The sequence below is a fragment of the Scomber scombrus genome, chromosome 16 (genome assembly GCF_963691925.1).
Source record: "Scomber scombrus chromosome 16, fScoSco1.1, whole genome shotgun sequence".
Taxonomy (NCBI): domain Eukaryota; kingdom Metazoa; phylum Chordata; class Actinopteri; order Scombriformes; family Scombridae; genus Scomber; species Scomber scombrus.
In genome coordinates, this window is record NC_084985.1 from 1,758,251 (window position 1) to 1,784,214 (window position 25,964).

Below are 25,964 nucleotides of genomic sequence, written 5' to 3' on the forward strand. Positions count from 1 at the left end.
GACAGTAGTGTTTTCATCAACATCCATTTCCTTTACTGTTTATCATCTAAGGGCCATGAGGGGAGCTGGAACCAATCTACAGTGACACTGGGTGAGGGGCAGAGTAAAGACCAGATACAGAAGTCCTGACATTAACAGCTGAGAAACGTCTCTGTTCACACCTGTTCCTATTACATACCTGTCAACTTTGAGCTTTGAAAATAATGGAGATTTACCGGGATTCTGACCCAAAACAAGGGAAAATTTTCATTTCTTTACGAAGAGAGTGTTTTACAAACTTATTAAATATCTCTTTTTTTTACATCAGTTAACATATCAAAAATTACAATTTCATTGTTTATGAGCACATGACATGAAACTTAATACAAGTGTGATAGAGGTGTGTGTGTATCTCTGAGTTGAGGGAGGTGTGTGTGTGTGTGTGTGTGTGTGTGTGTGTGTGTGTGTGTGTGTGTGTGTGTGTGTGTGTGTGTGTGTGTGTGTGTGTGTCTGAGTGGAGTGGAGTGGAGTGAGGTGTGTAGGGGTGTAGGGGTCTGTGGGGCCTGTGCCTCTCCTACCTTGACATCCATGATGACCACCCTGTGATTGATTCAGTCACTTCCTGTAGTTCAAATCCTGATATAATCACAGTTTTTGAATCGCCCATGGACTTGCTGCCACCTGCTGTTATGGAGGCGACCTGCACAGGTTTAGTTCTACCAGGTTCTCTTTCCAATCTTAATAAATGACAACGTACAAATACAGGATTTTTCAAGGAAATTGTTCAAACGGGAAACCAACAGGGTTTTTTTTTTAATTACGGGAGAATTCTGGTAAAAACAGGAGGGTTGACAGGTATGTCCTATTATGTATCTCCAGCTGACCACTTGCATCCAGATTTCATTGCCACTCAGTTATTACATCAGTCAGACAAGAGCCAGATTTGTTGTTAGTGCTAAAGTGCCAAAGCAGCAATCCAATCTCATTTCTATCCCGGACGAGCCCCCAAACTGTTACCAATTGTTTCCATTGTTTCACTGGCACCAGGCTAGGACTGGCTGGAGCTTTTATGCTGAGGCTGATGACAATGAGGCACAGCTGCAACACTCATAGGGGGAGGGGTGAGGGCCATTACTGATTACTGAAACCACATACATCTGTGCTCATCTCCATTCTCTCAACCTTTTACCAAAACAACAGCTACATCCTGCATTGATGAAATATTTTGCTGTTACATCCTGGCCGGAGAAGCATCCGGGCACATTAGTGTTTACACTACAAAACATATGTGCTCAGATCAATCAATCGATCAATCTTTATTTGTATAGCGCCAAATCACAACAAAGTTATCTCAAGGCACTTTACACATAGAGCAGGTCTAAACCGAACTCTTCAGGTTTAATTTAAAGAGACCCAACATTCTCACATGAGCAGCACTTGGTGACAGTGGAGAAAAAAAACTCCCTTTTAACAGGAAGAAACCTCAGAACCAGAACCAGGCTCACAGTGGGAGAACATCTGCCTCGACCGGTTGGAGTAGAGAGAGAGGATGAGAGGAGAGGAGAGAGGAGAGAGGAGAGAGAAAGAGGAATAGAGAAGAGATAGAGGAATGAGAGGAGAGAGAGGACGGAGAGGACAGAGAAGAGAGAGGAAGGAGAGAAGACAGAAGAAGGAGAGGAGAGAGAAGCACATTGAAGGTCCGGGACTGGAATCTGTCATCCGGACGTCTACAGGCCCAGATTACCTGTGAGACGAGAAAGCACAGACAACTCCGGGGAAGAAGTTTAGCTTATTGATGCATTAATAGTACATGAATGTTAATGGATATAGATGGACAGATAGATAGAGATAGAGAGAGAGAGAGAGAGAGAGAGAGAGAGAGAGAGAGATAGATAGAGAGAGAGAGAGAGAGAGAGAGAGAGAGAGAGAGAGAGAGAGAGAGAGAGAGAGAGAGAGAGAGAGAGAGAGAGAAGAGAGAGAGAGGAGGAGGAGAGTAGCTAAGTGCATCATGGGAGTGTGACCAAGACTATCTCAGAAAGAGGTTTGAGTGATCGGACCACAAAGCGTCTCAGAGGTTATTTACACTTTTATTTAGCGCTGTCCACATGTTAATGCCTGGTGTAAACAGGGCGATTTTAGAGTCTCCAACTAACCTAACCTGCATGTTTTGGATCTGGAGGAGGAAGCCAGAGCAGCCAGAGAGAACCTGCAAACTCTATATAGAAAGGCCTCAGATGAATAGTACTGTCCAATGAGTTCATTCTGCATACTGACATCTGTGAGCAGGTTAAATAATACACCTATTTCATCCTTTTTCATCAAAGCCTCTTCCTCCTTCATCCTTCCCAGCCCATCAAACCACTCACAATACATCAAGTGAAGGAGTCAGAGTGTCGTCTCATTGTGATTTTAAGCGTTCATTAGCAGCTCATTGTGGCACATTTTGACAATTTACAGATTTTCCATTCAGCTGCATCCATGAATTATTTCTTTGTTCCGTCCCTTCTTAAAAGCATGATGAAATATGACAGTGTAAAACACACAGAGGATGAACCAGACTTTGAAGTGAACAAGTTGAGGTGTCACTGCTCTGCAGGTGATCATGTTAACAAAGTCAGTGAACACAACAATACATCTAAAAATGACTCATAGATTACAAGTTTTATCCACAGTAGATAATAAGACAGTTTGGACCAAAATTTCTTTCATTTATGCTTTAGTTTTAAACTTGTGTGTCCACTCAATTGTATATATAATATTTCGATTCACCTGTTGTTTTTTTTTGTGCATTTGCAATTAACGCATAAAAACAACCTGAGTGGAAACACCATATATTTAAAAATACATTTCTCTAAAACTAAATGTGACTTAGTGTAGTGGAAACAGACTTTGTAGTTAACTCTTGCTTGGAGTAAACTGGCTATAAATGTGTGGTGAGTGGGGGCAATCAATAAGGAATCAGGACATCCATGGAATTCACTTCCACATTTTATTTCTAAAGTATTGTTTTCTAAAATGTTATTTCCTTAAATGTAGTGGTGATGTTGTTCTTTTAAATAAGTTGTTGTATTTTGACCAAGCTGCACCTCAGGACCAGCATATTCTTGAAATGTGCATTTACATTTAACCTATAAAACATCAAAAAACTAAATGTGCCTGCATGTGAAAATGCATGTGAAAATTAAAGACCCCCTCCAGCTGTCTTGAAAGACATATAAAGACAAAATAAACATTACTACATTCAAATCCTTAAATATGATTTATTCCTTCTCCCTCATTAAAAGTCCAGAATTAATGTGCAAATATGTTTAATTTCAGTGTTTCTACATTAGAGGCTTGAAGTGTCTACATCACACTTGTGTAAGTTGAATAAACCAAGATTGGCCCCAAACTAGATGTGATGTCACACATCATGCTTATTAAATGTATTTTTGAGTAGAGGGGGGTTTAAATGTGCTATTTTGGTGTTTCTACCAATTTATTCAACCTGTAATGTGTTCAAGATTATAAAAATGCTTCCAGGCAACATTTCCTGTAAAGAAATCTGTTATCATTTCATTAACAGACACATCACAATACTGAACAACAAAATATTTCCAATAACTGGATTTTAAATAAATCCATCTCTTCAATTTCGGACACTCCAGCTTCTATTGACAAAAAAAAAAGGATTAATGTAGAGAGTAAAGCTCAAAGATGCAGGAAACGCTGGGTGATGCTGCCCTCTGGTGTATTAAATCTCAAACTGCAGCTGATCAGTCATGTGACTCCTCCTGACTCATCAGGTTGTCTTTCACAGTAATTGTCAATCACTGTCAACAGGAGGCTCCTGAAGGCGTCAAACCTGAACGATCAGTGTCATGACATCATCCTGTCACCTGATCATTAACAGTTTCTGTTTTCAGCACTAAACTACAGATAATACAACAGTCTCCTCTAAATGTTCAGTTGTAGTAAAACCTAGTTTGTTCTGTATCACCTATTAAACTATTAACCCTCCTGTTTTCCTCGCGGGTCAAATTGACCCCATCTGTTTTGACTGTTCCTTCCTAACTTCCTTCCTTCCTTCCTTCCTTCCTTCCTTCCTTCCTTCCTTCCTCTTTTCCTCCCTCCCTCCCTATTCCTTTCCTTTCCTTCCTTCCTTCCTTCCTCCCTTCCTTCCTTCCTTCCTTCCTTCCTTCCTTCCTTCCTTCCTCCCTCCCTCCTTACTCCTTTCTTTCCTTCCTTCCTTCCTTCTCTCCTTACTTCCTTCCTCTGTTCCTCCCTCCCTCCTTACTACTTTCCTTCCTTCTTCCTTTCCTTCTACCTCCCTCCTTTCCTTCCTTCCTTCCTTCCTCCCTCCCTCCTTACTCCTTTCCTTCCTTCCTTTCTTCCTTCCTTCCTTCCTTTCTTCCTCCCTTCCTCCCTTCCGTCCTTGACCTGAGGACAACAGGAGGGTTAAGAGCTGAAATATCTGGTTTGGAAAACTAAAAGAAAACAATGTGGTGCAATTTAAGGTATGGGCATTTAGATTGACTTAATTCAGAAAAATACTTGGGCACAGATTAGAAAGAACAACTTTTAGTTCAATGTTTGATTTTTATTTTCGCACTTAAAATTAACCCTCCTGTTGTCCTTGAGTCAAGGAAGGAAGGTAGGAAGAAGGAAGGAAAAATGGAAGTAAGGAAGGAAGGAAGGAAGGAAGGAAGGAAGGAAGGAAGGAAGGAAGGAAGGAAGGAATGAATGATGGAAGGAAGGAAGGAAGGATGGAAGGAAATAAGGACAGAGGAAAGAAGGAAGGAATGATGGAAGGGAGGAAGAAGGAAGGAAAGGAGGAAGAAAGGAAGGACGGAGGAAAGAAGGAAGGAAGGAAGGAAGGTAGAAAGGAAAGATGGAAGGATGGAAGGATGGAAGGATGGAAGGAAGGAAGGAAGGGATTAAGGAAGGAAGGAAGGAAGGAAGGAAGGAGGGAGGAAGGAAAGGAAGGAAGGACGGAGGAAAGAAGGAAGGAAGGTAGGAGGGAGGGAGGGAGGAAAGAAGGAAGAGAAGAAGGTAGGGGGGAGGAAAGAAAGAGAGAAGGAAGGAGGGAAGAAGGAAGGAAGGAAGGAAGGAAGGAAGGAAGGAAGGAAGGAAGGAAGGAAGGAAGGAAAGAAGGAACAGTCAAAACAGACGTGGTCTATTTGACCCGGGAGGACGACACAAAGGTTAAACAAATTACAAACATGAGTTATAGTGTGTATTTATAGAGGGAAGTTTGGGAGGAGTTGGAGCGCAGAGTGAAGTAAAACCAGCCAACAAGTGTTCAGCGTATGTTGGAAAAGCATCACAGACTATTTAATAAACCTGTTTAAGATGCTGCCAATAGTGTGCAAAGATCAGTAATCAGAACTGTGATATTTTTGGTTTGTTTAACACTTTTTTTGTTAACTACATGATCCCATATGCGTTACTTTATAGTTCTGATGTTTCTGGTATTATTCTTCTACATAGAAAATCAACCCTTGAATGAGCAGGCTTGTCCAAACTTTTTACTGGTCTGTGCCCTTTAATATTTCAGCCACATCTGCTACCTTTCTGTCTTTATACACACAGTACATTCATGGTCTATATTTATTTATTCATACCTGTCAAATCAACCATGAGCCGATACTGAAAACCTGTTATTTAAACACAACAAACTCTTCTCTGGAATCATATTTCCTTGTTCCCTCCCTTCAGAAGTATAATTTGAAGAAGTTTGTAAACAACATTTGATGCAGAACAGAGCTGTCAGGCAGGATCACGTGTTCAGATCAGTTCAAACCTGTTTCACTTATCAGGAAGTGAAGCTCAGACAGTTGTTTCCTCTGAGAGTTGAAATGGCACAGAATGATCAGCTGGACCGAGAAACCTTCTCCTGTTCGATCTGTATGGATCTACTGAAGGATCCGGTGACTACTTCCTGTGGACAAAGCTACTGTATGAGCTGTATTACAACACACTGGGATGAAGAAGATCAGAGGGAGATCTACAGCTGCCCTCAGTGCAGAGAGGCCTTCACACCAAGGCCTGTCCTGAAGAAAAACACCATGTTAGCAGCTTTAGTGGAGCAGCTGAAGAAGATTGGACTCCAAGCTGCTCCTGCTGATCACTGCTATGCTGGACCTGAAGATGTGGCCTGTGATGTCTGCACTGGGAGGAAGCTGAAAGCCTTCAAGTCCTGTCTGGTATGTCTGGCCTCTTACTGTGAGAATCACCTCCAGCCTCACTTTGAATCACCTACATTTAAAAAACACAAGCTGGTGGAGCCCTCCAAGAAGCTCCAGGAGAACATCTGCTCTCGTCATGATGAGGTGATGAAGATGTTCTGCCATTCAGAGGAGAAGTGTATCTGTTATCTCTGCTCTGTGGAGGATCATAGAGGCCATGACACAGTCCCAGCTGCAGCAGAAAGGACTGAGAGGCAGAGAGAGCTCGAGGTGAGTCGACTAAACATCCAGCAGAGAATCCAGCACAGAGAGAAAGATGTGAAGCTGCTTCAACAGGAGGTGGAGGCCGTCAGTCTCTCTGCTGATAAAGCAGTGGAGGACAGTGAGGAGATCTTCACTCAGCTGATCCGTCTCCTCCAGAAAAGAAGCTCTGATGTGAAGCAGCAGATCAGATCCCAGCAGGAAACTGAAGTGAGTCGAGTCAAAGAGCTTCAGGAGAAGCTGCAGCAGGAGATCACTGAGCTGAAGAGGAAAGACGCTGAACTGAAGCAGCTCTCACACACAGAGGATCACAACCAGTTTCTACACAACTACCCCTCAGTGTCACAACTCAGTGAAGCTACAGACTCATCCAGCATCAATATCCGTCCTCTGAGATACTTTGAGGATGTGACAGCAGCTGTGTCAGAGCTCAGAGATAAACTACAGGACATCCTGAGGGACAAATGGACAAACATCTCACTTACAGGGACTGAAGTGGACGTTTTACTGCCACAACCAGAACCAGAACCAGAGCCCAAGACCAGAGCTGAGTTCTTACAATATTCACGTGAAATCACTCTGGATCCAAACACAGCACACATATGTCTGTTATTATCTGAGGGGAACGGAAAAGCAGAACGAATGAGTCAAGAACTGTTTTATTCTAGTCACCCAGACAGATTCACTAGTTGGTGTCAGGTCCTGAGCAGAGAGAGTCTGACTGGACGTTGTTACTGGGAGGTTGAGTGGAGCGGAGAAGGAGGCGAGGTAGCAGTCGCATACAAGAATATCAGCAGAGCAGGACGTGAATCTGGATTTGGATTTAATAACAAATCTTGGTCTTTAGTTTGTCACACTGACAGTTATACATTTTTGTTCAATGATGTTAGAACTCCCGTCTCAGGTCCTGGTTCCTCCAGAGTCGGAGTGTACCTGGATCACAGAGCAGGTATTCTGTCTTTCTACAGCGTCTCTGAAACCATGACTCTCCTCCACAGAGTCCAGACCACATTCACTCAGCCTCTCTATGCTGGACTTTGGGTTGGTAATGAATCCACAGCTGAGTTGTGTAAAGTGAAATAGACAGCAACATCATAGACTTACAACATCTGACCCATTTCAGACTCCATGTGTCAGATGTTGTAATTCTTCATGTTTCTGAACTCAACAGACATAAGTTGTCAAACTGGGATTGTCAACACATTTTTCTACTTTGTGTATGTTTCATTGATCTGTTCAGTTTCTTTAAATGTGACTTTTTCCTGTGTGTTTTTATCCATGGAGGCTCTCACTGCTCATCACCATGTTTTTAACCTTCACTGACATTTCTTCAGATGAAAATGTGAACTTCTCTTTGTTCTAAATGTTAGTTTCATGTTTGTATTGATGTATTTGTGTCTGTTGTTTCTTAACCCTCCTGTTGTCCTCAAGTTAAGGGAGGAAGGAAGGGAGGAAGAATGAAGGAAAGGAGGGAGGGAGGGACGGATGAAGGAAGAAGGAAGGAAAGGAGGGAGGGAAGAAGGAAGGAAGGAAGGGAGGAAAGGGAAGGGAGGAAGGAAAGGAAGGAAGGAGGAAATAAGTAAGGAAGGAGGGAGGGAGAAAGGAAAAGAGGAAGGAAGGAAAGAAGGACAGAGGAAAGAAGGAAGGGAGGAAGGTAGGGGTGAGGAAAGAAGGAAGGAAGAAAGGGGGATGGAGGAAGGAAAAAGGAAGGAAGGAAAGAGACAAGGAGGGAGGGAGGAAGGACAGACGGAAGGAAGGAAAGAAGGAACAGTCAAAACAGACGAGGTCAATTTGACCCGGGAGGACGACAGGAAGCAGAACTTCCTTCATCTCAGATATTTTGTTCTCATCACTTTGTAAATTCATAAAGAAATGTTCAGTCAAACTGTAATGATCATGATAATAATCATTAATGATGTTCTTGTACATAACTGACATTCTGGGTTAAACTAACTGACTGTGTGGATGAAGTCAATCTGAACATGAAATCATTGATCACACTTTACTGATTGGATGTGTGAACAATCTGAAGCTTCAATAATCAATTAAGGTGATTTTTTTTCAGTAGTGACCAAAGTGTTTTCCTCTGTCTTCATGTCATGATCTTACAGAAGTGTATCTCTGCCACACCTGAAAAGAATAAAAGGATCAGTGCCATGCTATGATGTGAAAGTTTTCATATTTCAGCGAATGTTTAAAAAGAATCATGGACTACTTTATAAACCTGGTTTAGATGTTACCAACAGTGTGCAAAGTTTGTCGTCAAATCAATACTTTAAGCAATCTGAACTATGAAAGATATTTTATGGTCTGTTAACACTTTTTTTTTACCTGATCCAGTATGTGTTATTTTGTAGTTATGATGTCTTCTGTATGGTTTTTCTACATAGAAAAAGTAGTGAAAATTAAAATAAATAAAAAGCCTTGAATGAGTAGGCGTGTCCAAACATTTTTCCTGGTCTGTGGCCTGTAATGTCTCAGCCACGTATGAACTTTGAGTGCTTTCTACATCTGAAGACAAATACTGAAGTTAAAAAAAGATAAATCCTACAGGTAACAGCTTAACATATTCATAAAAATAAAAAAATAAACAACCATACATACTAAAATTAAAAAAATACAAGTAACATCATTTTGTATTATTATTAGTATTGAAATCAAATCATCTATTTTTGTCACAGCTCTTCCTCTTCCTTCCTCTTGTCGTCTTCTTCCTGGCTTGCAGGGTCTGCCTGTTTTTGTTCAAATAAATATTTATTAAATGTTGTGCTTCCCTCTGATTTACTGTAACACCATAACACACTATTAGAAGAACAAGCTGTATATGTGAAAGAATTCCAGAGTTTTTTGCTTAACATAAAAGTAAAGACAGAGATTAGGTTTTATTTAACTCTGCATTTTGAGTTTATTGTGTATACTGTATATTTGTGGTAATTTAGGAAATCTTTTTATTTAGATTCAGAATTAATGCTCAAGGAGATACTGAGAGTTAATGTACTTTCATTTTCTTCTAACACTGCCAAAGACTTAGAACATGGATCTTGTACATCAACCAATAATTTGCTTCAATAAAAATAAAAAATGTGACAGTTTGAATAATATACATTGTTAGCATTCTAAGGTTATAGTTAATCTTGTGTTTTAAATATTGTTTTGTCAGCTGCAGCACTGTGGAAGAGTTATTTCTGTGTTTTATGTGTATAATGTTAATCTAACAGCAGCAGTAGTGTTGTGTAGTAACTGCAGGGCTCCAGCAGAGGGAGTGTAGAGCTGTCAGTCATTACACACGTGATTGATTTTTATTTTTTTCAGAGCATGGCATACAGTAATGTCATTACCAGTAGTTGCTGTAAATCCCCCCCCAAAATAAATTTGGGAATAATAAAACAGTCTTTGGATTATCCATACACTTTTAAACAAGTTTAACATCAATATCCTTCTTTTTTTTTGTTTCCCCCCCCCTCCTCCCCTTAAACATATATATATATAAATATAAAATATATAGTATTAAGATATTATTATTATATACATTTATATATATATATATATATATATATATATATATATATATATATATATAAATATAAAATATATAGTATTAAGATATTATTATTATATACATTTATATATATATATATATATATATATATAAAACATACATATATAAGAAGAATAAAAATTGAGAATATATAATAAGAAAGAATGGGATGAGAAAAAATAAATACATGAATAAGTTAATTAATTAATTAATTAATTAAATAAAAAATAAAAATAAATGAATGAATGAATAAGATATATAAAATATATTTAAAAAAAACAAAATTATGTATATATATAAAAATAAATACATACACATACATATATCCATATCTTGTGTGATTTAAACAAAATGAATATGTTATGCTATATTTTGTTACTTTTTTAACAGTTTTCGTCGTCAGATGTAGAAAGCACTCAAAAGTTCATATTGCTCGCATAACTGTCCAATATGGTGGAGCCGACTTTGCATGTGCGACACATCATTACAGGATGGTTAATATGAGTCCGCTACATAATTCTGATAAAAAACTGAGTTTTAGAAATGTTAATGGAGTCCCAATAAACCCAATAAATTAATCATTGAATGTATGTTTTCTTAGAAACACACTTAGGTTTTCTATTTATTTGTTGTCTGTGCAGTCCTGTTGTGCACACACACACACACACACACACACACACACACACACACACACACACACACACACACACACTTTGCACATCATTAGTAAAACAAATGATGTAATTTTTAATATCTGAAGCTTCTTTTGAGCTTCATTAGTCTGAGTTAGTCATATCAAGTGATATCTGACACATTTACAGTCTTTTTAGCATCAGATTCCCAGTATGGTCAGTATGAACAGGAGGAATGATTACAGCAAGATAAACACACTTAATGTTCATTTAAGCACCTGATTGCTGGTTTAAGACAGTTATCTGAACAAAATGATGCAGCAAATGCAGCAAAACTTTGACGTGACTTGAACGCAGCATAATGTCCATACTTTACGAGCAGCACCTGAATGCACCACTCAGAGCAGTCACACCACAGATGTAGAACCGTTATACGGAAACGTTTCTACATGAGACAAATAATAGAGGTAAGAAACAGGAAACTGTTTGTTTCCGCATCGTCAAAGTATCGCTCAACAATCTGATAGAACTGAGTTTTAGAAACGTTAATGGAGACCACTTAGTGATGAAGATGTATTTCATCTCAGTTTTCATCCTTTTTGGGACGGGACTGACTGTAAACAGCGGTAAGAGAGAGTTTTACACATGAATGCGACTCCGGTTAAATCTTAATTATCAGATTTCTGTTGATATTTGAGTTTAATTGATTCATATCTGATAGTTTTTCAGTTTTTGCAAATTACTTTAATTCCATAAACATATTAGATTAAAACAGATATGAGAACATTGATTAACTATTAGAAAATCTTAAGTATGTGCATCGATGTATAAACATGTTGGTTTGACTTGAATGTTGCAAAGAGTTGGATTATATTTCTGTTTCAAACACCAGTTAAAATCAAATTATTATTTATGATAATGATGCAAACATCCCAACTTTCCTGGAAGTTCTGGGAGTCTCCTACATATTGATAGCGGCTCCTTGACCCCCGCAAATAGTTACAATCTCCCGGAATCTGCAGTGAGCAAGAGTGCGCGCTAGAGAGTGACTGCGCGCGCGTGTGTGTTTGTGTGACAATAAATGCAGCGCGTGTGATAGCGTCCTGATAGCTCTGTGTTACTCTGTGTTGCTTATTAGACCAATCAATATGCAATAATAAATGTTGAATTGTGTATAATAAATAAAAATACACATGAATGTGAAGAAGTGAATGTTATTTAGGGAGGGAGAAGGTGGGGAGGAGGGTGGGGGGGGAGTAGGGATACGGCTCAACTTACCCCATACACGGGGTAAGTTGTGCCACGATACCACTTTTTTTGGACATGTTATATTATGGAAACAGTTATGTTTACACTCATTCTGTTTGTTTGAAGGGATGCACAACATCCTGAAATATATGCAGATATATTAGTTAGCGACAAAACTATGATTGCCTTGATGTAGTGATCCTAAATATGAAAAATGGCTCATCTTACCCCAGTCTCTCTGCACTATAAATACACAGAATTTGTTTTCAACAAAAGCTTCAAAGCTGCGTAAAGCTCCACAGAGCAGACCCAACCATTTAATTGTGTTGCTAATGCAGTAATTATGGTAGCCTAAAGACAGGCGGGTTAGACTGGGCTGCTGTAATTACTGTATTAATTACTGTATTAATTACTGTATTAATTACTGTATTAATTACTGTATTAATTACTGTATTAATTACAGTATTAATTACTGTATTAATTACTGTATTAACAGTAGAACTAAATTTAAAAGGCGGATGGTTTGCCCAGAGTGTGCTACGCTTCGCTTCTGAAACCCTCCAGGAGGCCCTGGTGATCTCTCTCCAGACAGCTGCTGCCTCATTTATGTTTTTTTGGAGTGTAAAGAAGAGGTTATTAGACATTACTCCTCATTTTAACTAAATTAATCAGCTGTTTATCGTTCATGATACAGTTTCATTAAGAACAACAGGAGGTAAATAGAAACAAAGCAATCAAACAGATTTTGTCACTGATTATCACTCGTGTTGCGTTCAGGGACCTGTGATGCATCTCGCTTCCACTCCTCTCCCCTTCCTGTGTTGTTTCAAAATAAAAGTCCTATGCCAAGTCATGTGATCTTTGTCATCACAGGCAGTTACTGTAACAAAACATCCAGAACCCATCCGAACCATTCAAAGCTTTAAATATCTACCTGTGCAGGCTTGTAACTCTCCTGTAGTCCAACACTAACTGTATAATACATACTGACACTGAGCTGTGAACATATCACTGTGCAGACATGAATGCAGCATTCTGCATACAGTGGAATTCATGATGCATGATAGATGCTCTATATAATAAGAAACATGCAAAAGGCCATCTTTTACACTATAAAAGAAATCTCATCATCTAAGAGTTCATGGTGTTAACAATAAATTCATGTTGATATTATATCAGGCAGGTTTAGAGAGCCTGATCAGGTACAGCTTCACAGTTTGGTTCAGTAACCTTTCTGTGCAGCTGAAGAATAAACTGGTCCATTTAATTCACACTGCATGGAAAATCATTGGTGTTTAAGAGCACTTATCAGGCTACCGTGTGTCAGGCCAGTAAGATCATTAATGATTCATCTCATGTTCTGTATACAGAGAACAAGCTGCTACCCTCTGGTAGGAGGGTCACAGTCCCTCGTTGTAGGTTAGACAGATTTTTTTTTTAAAGTATTAATTCCTGCTAATGATCAGGTTTTAAATGGAAGCAGATAAAGCTGGTGCTGATGAGACTTTGTCTTTGCACTGTGGCTGTAGTGAATGAATGATGATAGGTGAATAAAAATATCTAATGTTACAGTTATAATAATAATTTAGGGCCTCTAACAGTCACAGGCCCTTAGAAACTTTCCCCCCACTCATGGTGCTGCTGCATGAGTTTAAATATTCTGACTGATAGCAGTAAATAGAAACAGTAAGAGTCCAGAGTATTAAATCAGATCTGCTGGAGTTTATCTGCCTTGTCTGTAAACATGTCTGTCTGTCTTTCTCTCTCTGTGACTCTCAGAGAAACACTCCCTCATGTACATCTACACCGGCTTCTCTAAACCTGTCGGACTTCCGGGCATCCATGAGTTCACAGCTATGGGTCTGCTGGACGGCAGGATGATCGACTACTATGACAGTGATGTCCCGAAAAAAGTTCCCAAGCAGGACTGGATGAACGAGACACTTCCTGCAGAGTACTGGGAGAATGGCACACAGTCCCGCCTGATCAAGCAGCAGTGGTTCAACAACAGCATCGACATCCTGAAGAAACGAATGAATCAGACTGATGATGGTGAGATCCATGAAATGTGTCAGACTGGGACTTTTTGATGACTCAGTAATTAATAACTGTAATAGCTTGTATAGATAAATGCTCCAACATAAATGAAGCTGTTTTATTTTCAGGATCAAGTGATAACTTCTAATGTGTTTAAATGAAACTGTTTTAATTGTAATTATTTGCTGCATTTTTCCATGTCCTCATTCTTTATCATTTATTTCACTGTTTTCCTCTTTAGATCTCCATGTTCTTCAGTGGATGGTCGGCTGTGAGGGTGAAACAACAGGGTCTGATGGTATAATACAGTTTGTCCGTGGTGTGAACATGTTCAACTACGACGGACAAGACTTCCTGTCCTTTGATGACACCAACTCAGTCTGGGTTGCTGCCACTGTTATAGCAAACCAGACCAAGAGAAAGTGGAATGAAGACCAGATCCTAAAAGAAAAGACCAAAGTCTACCTGGAGAAGGAGTGTATAGATTGGTTGACCAAGTTCATGGTATACGGGAATAACCAGACCCAAGCTGCCCGTATGTATGACAGAAAATCATTTCTATATATATAATTATTATTTGTTAAAATATCAAACATGTAATCAGCTGCTCTTGATAATGTTGTAATTCACACAAAATCTGCTTTTTTTGTTTCCTGAATTTTAATATTTATTATGGAAAATTAGTTCAGATGATGATATATTATGCATATCTGACACATTTTAATAACTGCCGATACCTACTTATACACATTATATTTCTCAAGCTGCTTGTTTCAAATACTTGAAGTACTGAGTCTGAACTATTAAGTTTATTAGTTTAAATAATTATTGTGATATAAATTAAAGTTTGAGGAGATTTTGAAACTGAAGCTGATTTAACTGTTAATATGTTAAGTTACTCACAGCATTAATATTCATTAGTTACAGCTGATAGAAGACAGACAGCATCAGCTACAGTATGAACTGTAAATAAGAAGCCTGTTCTCTGTCTGCTCTGCACACTGTTCTTTGATTATAAAGTTCAGTCCTGTAGTAAATCCAGGTCCTTTACCAACCTGGAACCAAATACAATAGAGAACCTGCTATTAGAACCAAACCCTCATAAACATCATATTCAATAACAACCATGATCTACACATCTTAGAGAACTGTTTAGAAAAAAAACCCCAAATAGAAATAATGAAATGAAGCGTGTCGTAGCAGCAGTGTTTTAGGTTGCTATTTTCTTTTTACTTTATAATTAAAGAGATGCATTGTCACTATTTATTGTAGTAGTTGTAACAATAAATTATATTTGTTCAGTTTATTATAAGGATGGTACAAACATTATCACATGTGGTTTATAGCATAATGTATTATAGTCACCATTCAAACATTAACTAACCTAATGTTTTCTCTATGTAGATCCACCAGATGTCTACGTGTTTGCTAAGAAAACCAGCAATGAGTCAAACCTCATGTTGAGCTGCCTGGCCACAGGTTTCTACCCAAAAGACATCACCCTTCACATCAAAAGGAACGACCACATTCTGACTAAAGAGGAGGGGTTGATCTCCTCAGACGTTCGACCAAATGAAGACGACAGCTTCCAGAGAAGAGACAGTGTGGAGATTTTAAAGAGTGACGCTGCTTCTTTCACATGTGAAGTCTTTCACAGAGCATCCAGTATGTCTGTTGACAAGGTTTGGGGTAAGAAACTTTCTTATTTCAGTTTGCAGTTTGTCACAGTGCAACAAAGTTGATCAAACAGTCAGATGATCAGACAGTTTATAACTAGGGATGCTCGATATTGACTTTTCTGCCGATATCCGATATTCCCCAACTCTTAATTGCTGATACCGATATCAGCCGATACCGATATATGCAGGCTTTTTACAACAAAGCTGTTAGGTAACAACATAACATATCTCCTACTGTTGAATTAACACATTATGCCTAATTTTATTGTGAGGACCCACTGGATACAAACATAAATGCAACATGGCTTTCCACATGTAAACACTTCAATTTAAGTTATGGAAAAAAAGTGCCAATATATCACTGCCATATTTATTATGCTGCTTTGCAGTAATTGCAAATTACAAATTTACTATCTGTAGGGAACACTTGGAAATAGTTCCACACCACAGACATAAACCCCGTTTCTGGAGGCGGGACCTTTATATGAGCGTCATCTCACTTGGTCCTATCCTGCTGTGTCTCCAGCAGGATAGGACCCAGATAGGAACCACCGGACTCTGACGGTGACGTCACAGAGGCGACTCGCCGAAAACATAACAGAGAAAATGACAACGAGGAGGTAAACCTTCTGTTTGTGTGTTCGTGTACATGGCGGTGGACGCTATGAATTTGTTAGCGACGGTTAGAGACCCACGAGTCTAGCGTGTTGTTGTTATACGTCATCAAGCGCCGGTAAACGTCCCATGCTGCGTTCATGCAGGCTCGGAAATGCTGAAGCCTACAGAACAAACATCGGTTATAAAAACCTGATACCGATATTACATTTTTAAGTTAATATCGGCCGATAATATCGGAGGGCCGATAATATCTGACATCTCTATTTATAACCAAACATCAGTTTGAGATTCAAGTTTTATTAAATCTTTATTTAATCAGTTATGTGTCATATTGGAGCAGACCTTATTCTATTATCTCAGGGTGTAATGCAGTAAGAGTCTGCCTCAAAAGCTGCTGACTGTCAAGTTACTTCTTCACTGGAGGAAGTTATTATATTCAAATGTCTTCAAACGTATTTATTGAAGATGAGGTGGATTCATTCACTGTTAGCATCACGGTTAGTAGCTACAAGAAAAAGACACAACATTAACTGTTGAGAACCACATTTTTTGAATTTTTATATTTTGGACGTTTTTGTAAGAATCATCTTTGTCTCGTAACAACGTTCAAATGTTGTGTTATTAAGTGTCATTTGATCACTTTGATCACATCATCACTGATGATCACATCTACATTTTATTACCATGCATCAACACTGAGAGTCACATGAAGCTAAATATTAATGATGTTAAAAGTGAACTGAATATGAAACTAATGTAAATGTTTTCTGTGTTTTAGTTCATAAAGTTACTGATGGAGGAAACAATGGAGGCATTATTGTTGAAGTGATTGTATGCCTGATCTTCGTTGTCGTACTCGTGGCTGCAGTGCTGGTGGTGTTGATGACAAGAAGGATAATGTGTAAGTGCAATATAATAATAATAATAATAATAATGCATTATATTTAAAGGTGCCTTTCAAAGCACTCAAGGACACCTTACAAGGCACAAAAACACAACAACAGTACATCAAACAATAAAAATCAGGTAACATTTAGTGCAAAGATAAAGAATAAATATGAATGTGACTATAAAGTGCATCAGTACAATAAATAAACAAGAACGTGATGCATAGTTAGTGTGAGACAGAGTATGCCACTCTGAATAGGAGCGTTTTCAGGCGGGATTTAAAGGTGGAGACAGAGTCAGAAGTGTGAATGTCTGGTGAGAGAGAGTTCCTGAGGCGGGGGGGCAGATCGGCTGAAAGCTCTTGACCCCATGATGGTAGTTAAGTTGGCAGATGGGGCAAAGAGCTGGTTGGCAGAGGAGGATCGGAGAGTTCGGGAGGGTGTGTAGATGTGAATCAGTTCAGAGAGATATGATGGTGCCAGGTTGGGAAGGATCTTGTAAGTGAGGAGTAGAATCTTAAAGTCAATGCAGGATTTGATAGAGAGCCAATGAAGTTGCTGCAGGGCAGGAGTGATGAGTTCAATAGAGGGAGTTCTGGTTATGAACATGTTGTATAGATATCTATGGAACACATGTTCTATAGATATCTATGGGACTGAACAGAGGCGTGCAAAGGATCTTGGGATATATAAGGCCGTTAAGGATAGTAGCGGTGCATCCTCAAAAACAGGGAAAACAAGGACGCATTTTGAGGCTGCGTTTGAGCATTCGTTTGAGGAGTCTTCGAATTGGGACAGGCCTTGGCGCGGCGCTGTGACGTAACCGCCCTTAAAATGTGTCCTTACAAGGATGCATCACCTGAATTGAGACACAGCTAATATATAATCATTGTGTTTTCTCAACAACAAGGTACCAGTGGAGTTGGATATATTTTTCTCATATTTTATTTTATATCCTGTAAAGGAAAATATATGCAACATTTAATTCCTAAAAATATATGTTTATTACAAAATAAACTGATTCCTGTAAGTTTTCTAGCAAAGACTGAAATGTTATATTTACTTAACAGTTGTTTACTATTTCTTTAAACTGATTTAAAGAGTAACTACACACTGAAACTCTGCTGGCTCTCTCCATCCCAGCATATTTAAAGATGCAGCAGAGGAGTGAACAGGTGGACTGTAGGGGTTGGGGGGGGGGCAGTGACCATGCTACACTGATCACTGCTCAGTGTAGCATGAATAGATGTAGAGCTGGTAGTCAGAGCTAACCGGCCATGAGCAGCTGCTGTCAGACAGAAACACACAGTCTGTGTGTGTGTGTGTGTGTGTGTGTGTGTGTGTGTGTGTGTGTGTGTGTGTGTGTGTGTGTGTGTGTGTGTGTGTGTGTGTGTGTGTCAGTATGTAGCTGCAGCCCTGCAGTTTATCCTGTTATATTACTGTCATCAGTCTGAATATCTTGTAAAGCTGTGAATATAGAACAGTCAGTTAACAGCAGGTCAGAGATGTACACAGACATTTTGAGGGGCTGTTGCTCTCACCGATTGTGTAAATTAGCATATTATTGCTCATACAGTTTCTTGTAACTAGGAAGTAAATTTAGGAAGTAAACAAGAGGAAATAGTGTATTTGTTGGGGACTATTTTCAGCGGTGGATGAATCCACATTTGATGCTCTTGTGAGTGTTTGTGGCAGCAGGACTGTGTGTGCAGGATTGAGTCCAAATAAACAGAGTGTGTTTTCAAGGCAAGGCAGTTTTATTTATATAGAGCATTTCATATACAGTGGCAACTCAATGTGCTTTACATAAAAGAAACATTTAACAGAAAAAATTGAAAAAAACATGGAATTTGAGAAATAAAAATAAAACCCAATCATAGTAAACACAAACAGACTTTAGAACTGCAGTAATGTGCTCTGATCTCTTTGTTCTGGTTAAAACTCGAGCTGCAGCGTTCTGAATGAGCTGCAGTTGTTTAATGCTGGGAGTCCAGTCAGAAGACCGTTACAGTAGTCGAGTCTACTGGAGATGAAAGCATGAATCAACTTCTCCTGGTCTGTTTGAGACATAAAACCCTTCACTCTGGATATGTTCTTAAGCTGATAGAAGGCTGTTTTGGTGATTGATTTGATGTGACTGCTGAAGGTCAGATCTGAGTCTATCAGCATGCCAAGGTTTCGGACTTGGTCGCTAGTTTTTAAAGAGAGTGACTCGAGATGTTTACTGACAGCAATCCTCTTCTCTTTATTGCCAAAAACAATTACCTCAGTTTTGTCCTGATTTAATTGAAGGAAATTTTGGTTCATCCAATTTGTTACTTGCTCTAAACAGTGACACAATGACTGTATTGGACTGTAGTCATCTGGGGACAGTGCTAGGTATATCTGCGTGTCATCTGCATAACTGTGATAGTCTACATTAGAGTTCTGCAGAATTTGACCCAAAGGCCGCATATATAGACTGAACAGAAGGGGTCCAAGAACTGACCCCTGAGGAACTCCACACGTCATAGCAACTCGATCGGATTCATAACTTCCAATGGTCACAAAATAACTCCGCTCCTCCAAGTAGGACCTGAACCATTCTAGGACTGTTCCGCTGAGTCCTGCCCAAGTTTCCAACCTGTTCAACAGTATACTGTGATCCACAGTGTCAAACGCAGCACTGAGATCCAACAGGACCAGAACTGACACCTTGCCTGAGTCAGTGTTTAACCTTATGTCATTTAACACTCTAATAAGAGCTGTTTCTGTACTGTGATGAGGTCGGAAGCCTGATTGAAATTTGTCAAAAAGGCCACTGGAGTTCAAGAAATTGCGTTGAATCAAGAGTTGATTAAAAACCACTTTCTCAATGATCTTGGCTATAAAAGGAAGATTTGAGATAGGTCTGTAGTTGGTTAACATGGAAGCATCCAGCGTTCTCTTTTTTAAGAGTGGCTTAATGGCAGCTACTTTCAGGGGTTTAGGAAACGTGCCTGATTGAAGTGAGCTATTTATTATTTGTCGCAAATCTGTTTGGACAGAGTTCACAATAGTTTAAAAAAAGTCTGATGGCATTGTGTCAAGACAGCATGTTGATGGTTTTAGATGCTGAACTGTTTCCTCTATGGTTTTTTGGTCAACTGTTTTAAATTCTGACATCGCAGTTGAGTTATTCCTGGGAGGTCTTAGGGATTGCGTCTTTTTATTGTTTTGTTGATTTGTGTTGATATTTAACCTTATGGACTGGATTTTTTCACTGAAAAGGAAATTCATTGCATTTATCTGTGGAAAAGAGTTCTGGAGCTGTCTGTTTAGGGGGGTTTGTAAGCTTATCAACCATAGCAAACAGAGTGCAAGTGTTGTTGATGTTCTTATTAATAATTTCAGAAAAGTGTCGCTGTCTAGCTTTGAGTAACTCATAGTTAAAATTACAAAGACTTTGTTTGTAGAGGTCAAGGTGAATTTGAAGTTTAGTTTTTCTCCACTTACGCTCTGTTTTCCTGCATTCTGTTTTCAAAGCCTTTACCATCATAGTGTTCCTCCATGGGGTTTTCTTTCTGATCAAGGTCGTCTTAGTTTTAGTTTTAATAGGTGCAACAGCATCCATGACATTTGAGATTTTCCAGTCAAAATTATCCAGGAGTTCATCTACTGACTCTGCACTCACAGTTGGTGACATAGCTATAGCCTCCATAAACTTTGCACTGATAATCTCATTTATGTACCTTCTCCTAACAGACACAGAGGTTAACTGAACATTTGGAATGATCTGTAAGTCAAAGAACACACAGAAATGATCAGAAAGAGCCTAGTCCTTAACATCAACAGAAGAAATGTCAACACCTTTAGAGATAACCAGATCCAGGGTGTGGCCTCGAGTGTGTGTGGGCCCTTTCACATGTTGCAAGAGGCCAAAAGTGTCAAGTAGAGCAGAGAGTTCTTTGGCATTACTGTCCATGTTATTGTCTACGTGAACGTTAAAATCCTGTTATGATAAAACAAGTTGTAGTCAGTGCAGATAACTGACAGCAGTTCAGCAAACTCATCAATGAATTTTCCTGAGTATCTTGGAGGTCTATAAATGATTAAAAAAAGAACTTTTGGATCACCTTTTAATAAAAAACAGAGATATTCAAAAGAGCTAAAATCACCTAATGTAATTTCCCTGCAGTGAAATACAGATTTAAAGATGGCAGCAACTCCCCCGCCTTTCTTACCAGTTCGGCACTTGTTCATAAAACTAAACTTTGTTGGTGCTGTCTCATTGAGAATAGCACAACAGCTAGATTCAGTCAGCCATGTTTCACTAAGAAGTAAAAAATCTAGATCATAGGTCATAATGACGTCATTAACTAACAGTGATTTGTTGACTAGTGATCTGATATTGAGTAGAGCTAATCTTGTGGAGATAGCAGGAGACACTGGTATGTTTCGTGGTTGACATGCTATACTTAATAAATTGGCAGATTTAATTGAACCCTTTTTATTTCTCACCAGTTTAACTATTCTTCTGTTACCTGTCATCACAGGGATTGAGAAGGCTACCTGAACTCCATAGGGCCCTGACTTTTCCTGGGGGAGAACATTATTGGTATCAGTATTGACGTTAGAGCCTCTCTCTCGGTGTGCTGACTTTCATGGTCAGTCCTTATCTCAGGCGGTAGCAATTCTTCTCCAGAAAGCTGTCTTATCTCGCCTCTTGTCCTTGGCAGGGGCTGCTGGTGACTGACGCACAAAATAAAAAATTTTGTAGCTTAACAGCTGTACTCCTGACTTGTTAAGGCAAAATCCATCTGCCATAAAGAGGTGTCTGCGTTCCCAAAAAATGTAGAAATTGTCAATAAAATTCACTGATTGATTTCATAGTGATGAAGAGAGATGTCAGTCATTAATCACAGAGCTGCACTGCTGTAGAGATCAACAGAGGAATAAGATACATCACACAATACTTGTTAGTATCATAAATAAAAGAGCAGGACACACTGGTATATTATAATAAATAATAATAAATAATAATAATAATATTAAAAGAGTCCAGAAAGCACAGATAGGATAAAAGCAGATAACACATAACTTTTTTTCTTCACAGGGTTCAGACCATATCGCAGCATCGATAACTCTGGTAAGTATCTTTCATTTACTGATTGAAAGCTGCAGCACACAGGTTCATACTTTACAGTTTCATCAGTTTGTTGTGTTTGCTGTTTTTGTGCCAACCTAATCCTTTTAGTTAGTCCTGCTCAGACTGGAAACTCTGTACATGAGTTTTTGTGTGTTAACTTTGTGTTACAGATACACCACCCATTGAAGCTGTTCCCTTAAGTAAGTGTTTTATTGTTCTTCTATGGATTCTTTTAACATTTGAAAAGTGAATTTTTTTTGGTGCTAAAGATGTTTATAATGTTACAACAATGACTCAGAGGGAGGCAGCATGATGGAGGAATCTAAATGTCTGGATAAACCAAGTTTAACTTTATTAATAAATGAAAGCAATGGCGTATCCAGGACATTTTTACTGGGGTGGCCAAGATGGGACACAAAGCTAGTGTGGGGTGGCCATAGCATAGCGAAGTTTAATGCCACGTACGCAGCTGACCACGGTTCCAATCCCGGCCGGAGGTCCTTTGCTGCATTTCACAGCCCCTCTCTCTCCCATGATTTCTTGTCTTGTAACTGTCAAATAAAGGTGTCTATGCTGGTAAAAAAATATTTTTTTAAAAAGTACTTTTTTTATTCCATTTCCACCTATCACAGTGCTCAAGTATATCTGGTTATTTTAACATGTCTATTTTTAATCAGTAATTATGTTCAGAACAGGGTACAAATTTTGTAAAAGCCATTTCATTATAGTGGATTAAAGTCCTCATCTCTTCACAAGTTAGATTAGAGTAGCAACAATCAACTGCTCTTAGCTAATCCTATAGAATAACATTAACCAACAGAACAAACCAAAAAATTCAAATCAAAGCTTAATATTTAAAGATACGCCTTATTACAAAAATTATCTGTAAGCAAAAGATAATAATAATAATAATAATAATAATGAATTTTATTTAAAGGCGCCTTTCAAAGCACTCCAGGACACCTTACAAGGCACATAAACACAACAACAGTACATCAAACAATATAAATCAGGTAACATTTAGTGCAAAGATAAAGAATAAATATGAATGTGACTATAAAGCATCAGTACAATAAATAAACAAGAACGTGATGCATAGTTAGTGTGAGACAGAGTATGCAGCTCTGAATAGGAGCGTTTTCAGGCGGGATTTAAAGGTGAAGACAGAGTCAGAAGTGTGAATGTCTGGTGGGAGAGAGTTCCTGAGGCGGGGGCAGATCGGCTGAAGGCTCTTGACCCCATGATGGTAGTTAAGTTGGCAGATGGGGCAAAGAGCTGGTTGGCAGAGGAGGATCGGAGATTTCGGGAGGGTGTGTAGATGTGAATCAGTTCCGAGAGATATGATGGTGCCAGGTTGTGAAGGAGTAGAATCTTAAAGTCAATGCAGGATTTGATAGGGAGCCAATGAAGTTGCTGCAGGGCAGGAGTGATGAGTTCAATAGAGGGGGTTCTGGTTATGATACGGGCGGCTGCGTTCTGTACCAGCTGGAGATTGTGAAGAGATTTCCGAGGAAGACCAAAGAGGAGAGAGTTACAGTAGTCCAGACGGGATGTGATCAGGGTGTTTACCAGGATAGCGGTGCAGGTTGGTGAAAGTGAGGGACGGAGACGGTTGATGTTACGTAGATGGAAGTATGCAGTCCGAGTAACGTTATTGATGTGGGCTTCGAAAGACAATGTGCTGTCCAGGATAACACCCAGGCTCTTTACCTGAGGGGATGGAGGAACAGTGGAATTGTTGATGGACATGGAGAAAGTGTTGAGTGTTGCTAGGGTAGATCTGGTACCAATGAGGAGGATCTCAGTTTTTTCGCCGTTGAGTTTAAGAAAGTTGAGTGAGAGCCATGATTTAATTTCCAGTAAGCAGTCCGATAGGGTGATGGGTGGCAGAGTTGAAGAAGGCTTAGTGGAAAGATAGAGTTGGGTATCATCAGCGTAACAGTGGAATTGAATGTTACATTTTCTGAGAATATGAGGCAGAAGATAAATAATGAACAGGAGGGGGCCAAGGACAGAGCCCTGGGGAACACCACTAGAGACTGGGGAGGAGCCGGATCTCAGGTTCTTGAATTGAACAAACTGTGTGCGGCCAGAGAGATATGATCTGAACCAGGCCAGAGGAATGTCAGTGATTCCAATGGAGGATAACCTGTCCAGGAGGATGTCATGAGAAACAGTTTTGAAAGATGCGCTCAGGTCGAGGAGAACCAGAATGGAGAGAAGTCCAGAGTCAGATGCCATCAGGAGGTCATTGGTGATTTTCACTAGGGCTGTCTCGGTGCTCTGGAGGGGACTGAAGCCAGACTGAAAGTGTTCATAGAGATTGTTGTCAGACAGAAAGTTGGTGTGGACCTGAGCTGCAACAGTTCTTTCCAGTATTTTGGAGAGAAATGGCAGGTTTGAGATGGGTCGGAAGTTGTTCAAATCAATCGGATCAGCGCCAGGTTTCTTGAGTGTTGATGTTATTGCAGCAGTCTTTAGTGATGATGGGACAACACCAGAAGTCAGTGAGGAATGAATGAACAAATATAAACTAAGCTTGTAAGGAAAAACTGAAATATTAGTTGTTCTTTACATGCTTAGTTTATGTTATTATTAACTTAGATAATAATTTGTTGGAGATAATGGAATTTGATTTTTTTGGTCTGTTCTTTGCCAGGTGTGTTTTTATTTAACCACAAGATGGCACCTAAATTAGGAAAGCAAACATAGGTAACAATACAGGTAACACAGATGATGGCCTGATGACTGAATAATGTCTTTCTATAGGATGCCTTGTGATGTATGAAAATGTGCAAAAAGTGGTTTTCAACCCAGACAGTATTCATGTTCAGGGCCGTGATGAAGGTATAAATTGAAACGTTGGCTTTGATTCAGCATAAATTAAGAAGTTTATTTAAATCAAACCGTTAAGACTTAGAAACATAAAGGGTTAAAATGCTTCATCATAAATTAACTCATGAGAAATGTACGTAAACAATTGCAACATAAACCAAACAAATCTTAACTCCAAACAAAGTATACTACTATAAAGTAATGTTATGTAAACCTTCTGCTGGATCACACTCGTCTCTCACTATCTCCTCCTCCTCTGGGTGTGGCTGGTCAGCTGTGGGAATACACAGATATCTGAGAAATCTGAGACATCATGAGGCTGGAGGTTCTGCTACACACACACACACACACACACCCACACACACACACACCCACACACACACACACACACACACACACACACACACATATATATTTATGTATTATTTTATTTATTTTTTACACTCACACAATCATACATACGTACATACATACGTGTGTGTATTTATGTGTGTATTATTATTCTTCCTCTGTCTTTTACAACTGTTTTAACTATTGTTGTTGTGTAGTGATGTTTCAGACAGTTGTAATTGTATAACTGGAGTGACAAACAACTTGAATGTTAGCCTACATGGTAAATTCAAACTATCCAAGCATGACCTACCATCCTGTGCAGGAGGAGCTCATTGCTCTTCATCACTACTGCTGTAGTGCTGCTGACTTGACTGGGCCTTTTCACTGCTGCTTGTAGAAGCTGTGGCTGGCTCTGATTCTTTTCTTTTTTGAAGAAGAAGCTCTGAATATCTGTGCTTCTCTTCATATTCTCTTCATATCCCTGGGGGAAATGTAATTCAATCACTCAATCAATCAGTCAGTCAATTCACTTTGAAGTAATAGTTATAACTACAAACGTCAAGCAGGATCATTGTCAGATTGGGTTAGAATCAGTGTGCAAAATACAGGTGTTCGTGGGGCTCTGGAACCCCTTAAATAACCG

The 25,964-nt window shown here is 39.2% G+C and overlaps 3 protein-coding genes and 1 gene segment (V, D, J or C); 3 read left to right on the forward strand and 1 right to left on the reverse strand.

Moving 5' to 3' along the window:
- The window catches only part of LOC133996245 (immunoglobulin kappa light chain-like), a 630,565-nt gene that overhangs the window by 264,660 nt on the left and 339,941 nt on the right, over positions 1–25,964 (reverse strand). The window lies entirely within an intron of this gene.
- The window catches only part of LOC133996249 (Ig kappa chain V-III region MOPC 63-like), a 630,498-nt gene that overhangs the window by 262,888 nt on the left and 341,646 nt on the right, over positions 1–25,964 (forward strand).
- LOC133996220 (tripartite motif-containing protein 16-like) lies at positions 5,817–7,490 on the forward strand. Its single transcript, XM_062435801.1, has one exon. The coding sequence runs from the start codon at positions 5,817–5,819 to the stop codon at positions 7,488–7,490; it is 1,674 nt and encodes a 557-aa protein (XP_062291785.1).
- Positions 11,111–24,323, forward strand: LOC133996689 (H-2 class I histocompatibility antigen, Q10 alpha chain-like). The gene is made up of 8 exons (XM_062436304.1): positions 11,111–11,203; positions 13,605–13,877; positions 14,104–14,397; positions 15,267–15,551; positions 16,938–17,060; positions 22,121–22,153; positions 22,324–22,353; positions 24,247–24,323. The coding sequence occupies exons 1-8, from the start codon at positions 11,143–11,145 to the stop codon at positions 24,321–24,323; spliced, it is 1,176 nt and encodes a 391-aa protein (XP_062292288.1). The 5' UTR covers positions 11,111–11,142.

Excerpts from the sequence above, each read along its gene's own strand:
- LOC133996689 (XM_062436304.1), top strand. The coding sequence starts at position 11,143 with ATGAAGATGTATTTCATCTCAGTTTTCATCCTTTTTGGGACGGGACTG. Across the intron at positions 15,552-16,937 it reads GTCTGTTGACAAGGTTTGGG|TTCATAAAGTTACTGATGGA; the intron begins GTAAGAAACTTT and ends TCTGTGTTTTAG. Across the intron at positions 17,061-22,120 it reads GATGACAAGAAGGATAATGT|GGTTCAGACCATATCGCAGC; the intron begins GTAAGTGCAATA and ends TTTTCTTCACAG.
- LOC133996220 (XM_062435801.1), top strand. The coding sequence starts at position 5,817 with ATGGCACAGAATGATCAGCTGGACCGAGAAACCTTCTCCTGTTCGATC.